Source organism: Gekko japonicus, unplaced genomic scaffold (genome assembly GCF_001447785.1).
Source record: "Gekko japonicus isolate JY-2015 unplaced genomic scaffold, Gekko_japonicus_V1.1 scaffold1973, whole genome shotgun sequence".
NCBI lineage: Eukaryota > Metazoa > Chordata > Lepidosauria > Squamata > Gekkonidae > Gekko > Gekko japonicus.
The window spans coordinates 22,403-33,125 of record NW_015164250.1 but is presented as its reverse complement, the minus strand read 5'-3'; the positions used below and the strand labels follow the sequence as shown (position 1 = coordinate 33,125).

The window sequence follows — 10,723 nt, the reverse complement described above, 5'->3', positions numbered from 1 at the left end:
CCCATCACCCACAGCCACCCATCTCTCTCCCTTTAAGTGTGTGGAACCCGTGTTTCCTCCCAAGCCAGATCTCCTCAAACTTGCAGGGAAATGCCAGCTTCGTGCTCTTAAAAGGGAAATGCGGCTGCTCTTAAAGGGGAAACGCCGGCTCCTGCATTTAAAAGGGAAACGCCGGCTCCTTTAATGGCAGGGAACTGCCGTTTCGGGAAATCTGGTGCGCGGGGGGGGGCGGATGTCCCCAATGTGACGTCATCATGTCGGGGATGCCCCGCCCCTCCAGGAACGCCCCAAAGTCCCCCACTGGGGGTGGAAGATGGACTTGGCAACCCTAAGCAGGCAACACTTTTCTCCTTATGCTAAAGGCACAGGAAGGACAGGGGGGGGGAGAAAACCCAACTGAACTATAATTTATCAGTAAGTGTGATCATATTGTTAAAAACACATAACACACACACATAGTATGCTTTGCTTATGATTTGAGTTTGTGCAATTTGACGACAGCTTATCTATTTTTGTACTTATGTTTACTTTTGTATTACAGTACTCGTTAACAAAAAAAGATGCTGATAGTTGTATAAATTGTTTATCTCATCTTGAATAAAAAGTTTACTAAGAAAAAAGAATGAAAATTACATTGATTTCACATTACCTTTTTTAAAGCCGTTTTTTATCCGTCATGGAGTAAACCAGTATAGGGCTGCCATTTCATACATGGCTTTCCCCTTCCAGTAAAGGGCTGGATTTGAAGCGGTTTGCCATTTCAGACTGCACCGCTTTTCCCCCACCATTTTTCGCCCGCGCGGGTGATCTCCGGCTTTTTTTTAAACGGTCGCTTTATAGCGCTATAGCGCTATAGCAGTATAACAAAACACTCCAGGCATTCCAATGGTGTTGATATACTGCTGTTCCGTTATACCGTTATAGCGTTATAACGCTATAAAGCAAACGTCCGTCCCCCCAAAAAAACCCAGAGATCGCCCGCGGGAAACGGCGTGAAAAAGCGCATCGGAACCGGGAGAGGAAACTGAAGACTACTTGGAAGCAGTTGACAGGTAAAATGCTTCAGCCCCGTTTCCTAAACGGGACAGAAGCATTTGTGTCTGAAATTACAAATATATTCCGGTAGGGAACCGGTTCTAAAACGGTTCTGTCTGAAATGACAGTCTAGAAACCGTTTGGGAACCGTTCCTCTTCCGGATTATATCGTCTGTCTGAAATTCCTCCATGGTGCATTATTCAGCACTGGAGCTGGGCGGTTTTGGTGTTCCACTTTTGAGGAAGCAACGCGGTATGGCAACCTTCTGAAGCTGGCAGGGCCGTGAAGTGGATACACAAGCGGTGAGACGAGTTTTTTTGAAGAGGAATCATAAACATATTCATTTGGACTTTTCACGGTTTGAGGAATTTGGCTTGGACTATTTCTGAAGGTGGATTAATAGGACTGTTTTTGTCTTTGGAACATGTTTTTTTGAGTTTCTGATTACTATACTGTATTTTTGCAAAACAGCTCTATTTATATAGGTTTAGATTATTATATTCATCGAATGTTGAATATATATATTTTGTTACTTATGCATGGTTTGAGGGAGCAGGGGGTGGTCAGCACACAAAAATGGCAGCCCCAGGAGGTGGAGCCAAGTCCAAAATGGCTGCCCCAGGAGGTGGAGCTGAATGGAATATCTCTGTCCTGAAGCCTCCTGGGAAGAAGGAAAGCCTGAAGGGGAAATGGAACCACACACACTGACTAAGGAAAGGCCAGGTGCTGATCTGCCAATGGAAAACCCTTCTGAAAAGCTTGGCAGAGGCCAAAGTCCTGAGTGGCACCAAGTTGGGGAACCCTTATATAAGGTTTCAGTGCTAAATATTTCACAATCACTCAATGGATACAGCTTGTAGGTCTCCTTTGTTTTATTTATTTATTTATTCAATTTCTAAAATTTTAATTTTTTAAAAAGCGATTGTCTTTTTTATTTCTGCTGTTCATTTTTAGCTTCAGTCACTGTTTGGTGAAAGTCTGTGTTTGTTTTGTACTGTTCAGTGCAGTGAGGAGTTCTACTGAAAGGCCATTCTGTTATAATGCTAGCAGGACAATAACTATTGCCCCTAAAACTCTGGCACGCTTCCTCTGCAAGCTGAATCGCTTTCCAGACACACACTCTCCCCACCAACAGTAGCCTTTGCCCACTCTGACAGGAAGATCTTTAACGGGGGCAGCTTTCCCCACCAAATTCATGTAAGGCTCCACCAGTTAAATTTCTGCCTGCTACACAGTTGTTAAAGGTACCGGAGGATTATAATTCCGGAAGGAGCCGTGTCGGTCGGGTCTGTTGCAGCAGCAGCAGGAGGTGGAGGAGAAGGGAGGGGTGGGTGTGGGTGGGAGAACTCTGCTGGAAAGATCCAGGACCACTGGGGGCTCATGCTGTTCCCACCAGGGTTCAAAAGCAGATTCCTCTAAAACGATTCTCAGCCACTGTGATTCAGAAGGATGCTGCCTCCTCTGCACCTGGAAGATCCATTTACCTATCTCGATTCACACACCTAATAAGGTCTTGTTCAGGTTGCTTCAGACCCACACGGCTACTACCCACTTGAAGGTCTTTAGCAGCAGCAGGTCTGGCCACTGTAAGAAATGAATCTGGAAAGCGAACGGGCCGACTTCCTTACGCTTAAAACTAGATGCCGGTGAAACGGAACAAGCAGACAGCGGCCCCTTTAAGAATCTCTGGGAATTCCCATTCACTTCCGAGTGCATGAGCGTTTCCCTTCTCACGTGACGGGGGGAGAGCCGATAGCCCCGCCCTTCCTTCCCATAGACGCGCCTGCGACGTCTGTCCAGCCCGGGAACTTCTTTCCAGCGCTGCGGGTTTTCTCTCCACGCGGGTTCTTTGCTGCTGTGAGCGGCAATTCCCGCAATGGTGAGTGCTGACGTCACGCCTTTTGTTGTGGGGCGCGAGAGTTTTTGTCCCCCCCCCCGCCTCCCTCCTGAAAGCGGGGTGCAAGAGTGAGTAGAGGTGGATTTGTTTATGCCGAGTTGTCAGTCTTTAGGTTTGGACAATGGATGGTCGAGCTTGCTAGCCTGAGATATTACCTGCACGTTACAGGGAAGCCCCGGGCACACTTTCTTGGTGTACAGTGGGTGATTTTGCCCCAGTTTAAGTTGCGCGTAGGGAGCTTGGCGTTTATTAATTTATTTTTAAATTAAATTTCTGGCCGTCAAGTCGCAGCCGACTGTGGGCGACGTTGTAGAGTTTTCAGGGCAAGAGAAAGGCAGAGGTGGTTTGCTATTGTTTGTCTCAGTGCGCCACGACCCTGGTATTCCTTGGTGGTCTCTGAGGTCTGACAAGACTGGGCTAGCCTGGGCCGTCTAGGTCAGGTGAGCGCATTAATGAGTGCAACATTGCTTTGGAGCTAATATGGCTTATTTTTTTTAAAAAAAAAGAAAATAAAATGTTTATGTTCCAGTACCTTGGAGAGATAGAGGTGGGAATTTGGGATGCTGGAGTATTGTTTACTTCACTTACGCCTCACTCCACCCCGTGAGGATCCAAAGAGGCTCACAACCTTCTCCTGCCCAGAATTTTGGAAAATGTGCAGTTGCACATTGTTGCGTGTGGTGTGTTTTGTACACACTGCTTCCCATGCCAGTGTGGAGTAAAATTTGGGTGGTTTTTGTTTCTAGGGGTTGTTTTTTTAAAAGAAAAGGTTTGCTTGTGGCTAATGATTTGTTCGTTCTCCCCGTGTAGCTCTTCTACTCCTTTTTCAAATCCCTGGTAGGGAAGGACGTGGTAGTTGAGCTGAAGAACGACTTGAGGTACGTCTTTATTCAGAGCATGGATTCTACTTCCTTTGTGGAGAACAGGGGATGACAGTTCCCAGATCCTAACCCCTTTCAGACTCTCTATCCTCCACTATCGCTGCCAAGTCTTCTATCTCCCTCCTCCTCTTTAATGCTCTAGATCTTCCACCCCAATTAAAGATATATTTTAATTGTTTTTTCTCTCTCTCCTCTTCTACAGTATTTGTGGGACCCTGCATTCTGTGGATCAGGTACGAACAGCAACATCTGTTTCTTTATCCTGGATGATGAAATTTGTGCCCAGATGGCCCACTATTTCAAATCCCAACATGTTTTTAGTGTCTATCTGTTTCTCTGGGTAGTAGCAACTGGGCGGCAAGTATCTTGGGAGCATATAAACAAGCTTCAGAACAAAATCTTACATGCCCTTTTGTTGGGTGATAGTGAGATATTTTTAAAAAATGTTATTTAGCAGAGATAAAATAGTCCAGCAGAGCAAGAGTAAAATAATTCAGACTGAGATTCAATGTGTGATTAAAATATAAAGTTTTTACTAAATTCTAGCATGGGAAGGGTAACTGGGATGAAAATAACAACAGAGCATAATCGGCTACATCCTTACTCTAGAAAGACAAAACTAGAAGAGAGAGATTATGGCTGCTCTTCTTGTTCTTCAGAACACCAAAACAAAGACGGGAAGAGAAGCCATAAAATGGTAACACACCTTGACACTTTAGTCCCAATCAAATTCCTAGATCAGGGAGAAAATTCCCGGGCATCCTACAGCTAAAGAACATTGGTTACATGAGAAACATGTGACTTCCTGTGAGTAACATAAACAAACATTTAACCCAGATATACTGAGTGTTTTCAACTTGTAATACCCAACACCTTTGAATCTTTGTCAGTTAGCTTTTCCTTTTTGCTTTGCAGTATCTGAACATCAAACTCACAGACATCAGTGTGACAGACCCAGAGAAATATCCTCATATGGTGAGTATCTGTCATATTTTTAGCCCACTGTTCCTCTAAGGAGCTTGGAGATACATGGCTGTCCCCATCTCCACTTTATCCTTAGAACAATTCTGTGAAGTAGGCTGGCTTATGCACTAACAGTCCCAGGCCCCTGAGTTAGCTTCATGGCCGAGTTAGGGATTGTAGCTACTATGCTGCACTTGCTGCCATAGTCTCAGATTAAAGGATGTTGGAGGCGCTTGAGAAGCATAGGTGAGTGTGCTAGAAACCGATTGCTTTTGCTGACTTTAAACCTGTAAGGCTGTAAATAAGAAAAGCTTTGCGGGATCAAACCTGTGGATCCACTCTCACATAGTGGCCAAACATTTGCCCTGAAGGACTAGCAGATGACACAGAGGCCTTTCCCAGAGTTGTCCTGAAATTACTTAGGTTCCACGTAGCTCTGAGGTCCGTTCCTTGTCCTGTCCCCAGAATTGCTTCTCTTTCTTGAACATAGTCTCTTGGTGGCTTTCTCAGTGTGTTTTCCTGTCTGTGCAGCATTGTCATGCCATGTATGTATGCAACATCTGGTTATTTCTAATAAGTAAACATAATTGGACGTTTCCTGTAAGGACCTGTAACATGGTGATTTTCCTACCAAAGCAAAGTGCTTTTGATGGCAATTCTGGGTGGAACCTTGGAACATGCCAAGGAAGAAATCAGATTGCCCATGTACGAGTGCAGAGTGTGTCCCTCCAGGCTAAATACCAATTGACATTCCTACCCCCGCCCCCCCGATACCTGGAATTGCTTCTACAGCAGGGGAGTAGTGTGTTTTGTTTTCTGGTAAGTCCTGGCATTGCGTTCTTGGAAATGTGGCCATCCCATTTCACTGTCTCGTCATCCCCCCCTCCCCAGTGTTCCCCCCCAAGTGTTTATCAATGTGTGCAAACAGCTTGACTTTTACACCTAAAGGTGGTTATGCATAACTTGCTGGCTTGGGGCAGGGAGGGCCAAATCGAGTCTTAAGGAAGCCAGGCTGTTGACAGCCAGGGCCAGGGCCTTCTCGGTGGCGGCTCCATCCTGGTGGAATAAGCTCTGTACTTTTTCCACCAAAAAGGAGGTCTTCCGGCAGGCTTTTGGAGCCGCCGCCACCATTGACAACTAGGATAGGAGGCCCTGTTGGCCCTGTTGCCCCTGAAATTTGTATTAGCGGCTTGTGCCAGCCACCGAATAGACACCGGCAGAAGACCTATGGTGCCAGTTATGGGAAGAGAGAGCCGATACGGTAGCCATTGCTGATTTATCAACGACAAAACTAGCACTCCCTATGAAATTGCCAACTAGTTTTAAATGGTTTATTATATTGTTTTACATGTTTTTATTGAAATCGTTTGCTGATTTTATGTAAGCCACCCTGAGCCGGCCTTGGCTGGGAGGGCGGGGGAGAAATGTAAGAAAATAAATAAATAATAAATGATGTGCTCGGAAGTGAATGTGAGCAGCAGGGGCACATCCACTGCAACATTGGTTCATGCAGCAAGGAAGGCTGTTTCACAGTACATGGCCTTGGTAATCTGTACAACAGTCCTGTGAAATGGGACAACAGCGTACCCACTTTCAGCTTCAGCCCCTCATCTGTCAGAACCTAAGAGAAGCCAATGTTGGATCAGGCCAATGGTCCATCCAGTCCAACACTCTGTCACACAGTGGCCAAAGATACCAGGTGCCATCAGGAGGTCCAGCAGTGGGGCCAGGACACTAGAAGCCCTGTACACCTGCATTCTTAATTGTGGCCCTGGCCTAGTGGAATGGCCTGCCTGAGGTGGTCAGGAGGGCTCCCACACTTCTGTCATTCCACAAAGTAGGTAAAACAGAATTGTTCAGGAGGGCATTTTAAATAAAGGTAATGCGGTGGCTCAAGTGGTTAAGACGCTGAACTGCAGGCTGTGGAAGGTCGGTAGTTCAGCAGTTCGAGACCCGGGTGCCGCATGACGGAGTGAGCTCCCGTCTCTAGTTCCAGCTCCTGCCAACCTAGCAGTTCGAAAGCAAGAAATTGCAAGTAGATAAATAGGTACCACTTCGGTGGGAAGGTAACAGCGTTCCGTGCGCCTTGGTGTTTAGTCATGCCGGCCACATGACCAAGGAAACGTCATCGGACAGCGCTGGCTCTTCGGCTTTGAAACGGAGATGAGCACCGCAACCCTAGAGTCGGACTCGACTGGCTTTCGAGCAAGGGAACCTTTACCTAATAGAGCTCTAGTATAATGGAATGGTCAAGGAAGGAGCTTTTATAAAGACAACCGGACTGTATTCTATCTCACTGTCAGATGTGTGTGTGTATACATTTGTTGTATATATTATCCTGCTCTTACCGCATCGCTTTCTACTTCTGTGATTCCATTTTCTGCATCGCTTGACACATCTGTCCTTTTTGTAGCATAGTGTAGTGGTTATAGTGTTGCACTAGGATCTGGGGAGAGCCAGGTTCAAATCCCCACTTGTGCCGCAGAAGCTTGCCGGGTGACCTTGGGCCAGTCACACACACCCCCAGCCTAACCTACCACACAGGGCCATTGTGAGGATAAAGTGGAGGAGAGGAGAACGATGTAAACTGCTTGGGTTCCATTGGGGAGAAAGGTGGGGCATAAACAAAGTAAATAATAATTGTACTGTTTCTGATTTTGTAACAACCCTAGTCCTTTTGCATTGCTTATTAGGTGTCTCATGCTGTTTGATCGCGTTGTTTGTACCCCGTGCAGTCTTCCCGGACTCTCAGTGAGAAAGGCAAGCTATAAATAAAATAACAGCGACTTGCCTAAGGCCATTTGGGATGCGGAATGCAAGCTTATCTTTGGCCACTGCTCTGTGCCCATTTTAAGAAGACTAAATGTAAATGTGATGCATTATGGGCCGAGAGTTGGAGATGTCACAAGGACTAACCTGTCCGGAGGCCCTTGCTGCCTTTCCCTGGTACATATGCACGTGCTGTCAAGTTGCAACCAAGTTACAGCGATCCCAGCAAGGGGCTTTAAGAACATAAGAAGAGCCCTGCTGGATCAGGGCTCTAGTCCATCTAATCCGGCATCCTGTCTCACACAGGGGCCAACCAGTTCCTCTGGAGGACCAATAACAGGGCATAGAGGCCGAGGCTGATGTTACCTCCTGGCTCTGGGATTCATAGACTTTGTGCCTCTGAGTGTGGAGGTTCCCCTCCGAGGCTAGGAGCCATTGATACTTATCCTCCGTGAATCTATCTAATCCCCTTTTAAAGCTGCTTATTCCAGTTGGAGCTGCGGTGGCTCAAGTGGTTAAGACGCTGAACTGCAGGCTGTGGAAGGTCAGTAGTTCAGCAGTTCGAGACCCGAGTGCCACATGACGGAGTGAGCTCCCGTCTCTAGTTCCAGCTCCTGCCAAACTAGCAGTTCGAAAGCAGGAAATTGCAAGTAGATAAATAGGTACCACTTCGGTGGGAAGGTAACAGCGTTCCGTGTGCCTTGGTGTTTAGTCACGCCGCCACATGACCACGGGAACGTCTTCGGACAGCGCTGGCTCTTCGGCTTTGAAACGGAGATGAGCACCGCAACCCTAGAGTCGGACTCGACTGGCTTTCGAGCAAGGGAACCTTTACCTTTTACTGGCAGCAAATTCCACATTTTATTCACACTCTGAGTAAAGTACTATTTCCTTTTGTCTGCTCTGAACCTACTGCTCATCAGCTTCATTGGATGACCTTGAGTTCTAGGGTTTTGGGAGAAGGACAAAAAAACCTGTCAACTTTCTCCACCCCGGGCATAATTTTATAAACCTCTATCATGTCTCTCCCCCCAGCACCCTTAGTTGTCTCTTTGCTAAACTGAAGAGTCCCAGACTCTTCAGCCTTTCCTCATCGGGAAGCTGCTCCACCCCCCTGATCATCTTGGTTTCCCTCCTCTGTACTTTTCCTAGCTCCACAATTTCCTTTTTGAGGTACAGTGACTAGGAAGAAGCAGAGGTGGTTTGCCATTGCCTTCCTCTGCAGGTCTTCCATGCAAGTTCCAGTTCTGCTTAGCTTCCGAAATTGGGCTAGATACCATGCTGCCTTCCCTTCCCCTGGTATTGCCCCAATATTTTGATTCTTTTGTTGTGAATGTTTGCAGTGCTGTCCTTCCTTTAATATTTGTTTGGGTCTCCAGTGAAGACCCAAAGTAGTTCACATTGTCTTTCTTTGTTCTATTCTCATAGCAGCCACCCTGTGAGTAGGAGGTTAGGCCAAGAGAGAAAGTGAATGGCCCAAGGTCACCCAGGAAGCTTCCAGAGTAGAATAGGGATTTCCCAGATCCTACTCTGATGCTTTACCCCCGGCACTCTGCTGGCTGTAAACTTTACCCTAGCATCTGATGCAGGATAATCTAGCTGCTTCTACATCACAACCCCACAGTTTTTCTTCCTGGCACTAATGCTCTCTTCCCCACCCCCTTCAGCTGTCTGTCAAGAACTGCTTCATCCGTGGCTCAGTCGTCCGCTACGTTCAGCTTCCGGCCGACGAGGTTGACACACAACTATTGCAGGATGCTGCGCGGAAGGAAGCTCTTCAGCAGAAGCAGTGATGGCTCCCCTGTCTTTTTTGCATCGCCTGATTGTGTCTGTGTGTGTGTGTGTGTGTTCTTGGAAAAGAATGAGGGAGGGTGTTGGCAAGCCTCTTCTGGAGAGAATGTGGCAATATTTTGTGTCCCAGTCTGGAAAAGAGCATGTATGCACACAACTGGTGTGTAGTTGTGCTCGTTTGCCTGTTTTTTTGGACCTACAAGAAAAATCAGATTTGCTATCTTGCCTTCAACTAGGGTTGTACATTCTTCAGTCCTGTGGCTCTGTAAGTTGTGTAGAACCCATTGCTGGAAAATGGCAGTAAAATTATTTTTTATAAAATGCACTAGGAGCACTATTTGTTTTCCTAGATCTCCCCATTCCAATCTTATTACACTGTTAAATGGTAGGAGAGAGACTTCTTGGGTAGAGTGGCCAATATTCAATTCCCCCCCCTTTTAAAAAAGTCTTTTTTTTCTATACTATGCTCACAAACATCAGAATATGTGATCAGTCCATTTGCCACTGACCTTTTCCAGTGAGCTCCATTTTGGGGGGGGGGTCTGTATTTTTGGTGTTATCTCATATTTAACCAGCACAAATATTGCTTTTATTCATATCCCAGCAGGTACAGAAAAAAGCCTGAAAACTCCCTCATGTGCCAGTTATTTCTGTTCTGTGAACTATAATTCCATTCAATGTCTAACTCAGGGCTCTCCAAGGGGTATTAAGGACTAAGAATCCTATTTCTGTTATTTTTGGCCATTAAAGGGTGCCGTAAGATCAGTTTCTTTACCCTTCAAAATGATTTTCCCCTCCATTCTGGATCTTCAGTGGTTCTGAGGCAATGAAGAATGAAATGTACTAATTTTTGTGTTTCTGATCTTTTGTGACCATTACAAGAATACATGGCTGTTTTGTTTTTTTAAAGAGGGTCTCTTTAGAACTTGTGTGTAAAAGTTATAAAAATAAAATGTTGCATTTGTTGAAAGTTTGTGATTTGGAGCGGAACCCCAAACAGGACTATTCAAAATTCTGTTGAGGCCTATCCAGCGGAGCTCACTTCCAGGAAAAGTGGCTTATATCAGGTAGACTTCATGTCTTTTGTTCAAAGAAGAGGTGGCGCAGCTGTTCCATTTTCACAGTTTTCTATGAATGGGGGTGTCTTGGATCATAACTTTCACATTCTTGGTGATGGTATAGATCTCATGGAGAATTTCTGCAGTCAGAAGGGATTTCTATCCACTTTCTTATCCCCTTCACACATATGAACCTACCTTATACTGAAGCAGACCCTCAGTCCATCCAAGTCAGTATTGTCTACAGCTCTCCAGGGTCTCACAGAGGTATTTCCCATCACCTATTTTGTGGTCCTTTTAACTTCAGGTTTCAGGGTTCTTCTGCATG

The 10,723-nt window shown here is 45.9% G+C and overlaps 1 protein-coding gene across 1 annotated transcript; it reads left to right on the top strand.

The window, feature by feature from the left end:
- Window positions 1-2,801: 2,801 nt before the first annotated feature.
- LSM2 (LSM2 homolog, U6 small nuclear RNA and mRNA degradation associated) lies at window positions 2,802-10,245 on the top strand. Its single transcript, XM_015408657.1, has 5 exons — window positions 2,802-2,915; window positions 3,744-3,811; window positions 4,017-4,047; window positions 4,730-4,789; window positions 9,214-10,245. Exons 1-5 carry the CDS (start codon window positions 2,913-2,915, stop codon window positions 9,337-9,339), a joined length of 288 nt encoding a protein of 95 aa, XP_015264143.1. The 5' UTR covers window positions 2,802-2,912; the 3' UTR covers window positions 9,340-10,245.
- The last annotated feature ends 478 nt before the right edge of the window (window positions 10,246-10,723 follow it).

Bases quoted from the DNA above. Each gene is read 5' to 3' on its own strand.
- LSM2 (XM_015408657.1), top strand. The intron at 3,812-4,016 runs GTACGTCTTTAT...CCTCTTCTACAG, and splicing joins GAGCTGAAGAACGACTTGAG to TATTTGTGGGACCCTGCATT. The intron at 4,048-4,729 runs GTACGAACAGCA...TTTGCTTTGCAG, and splicing joins CCCTGCATTCTGTGGATCAG to TATCTGAACATCAAACTCAC.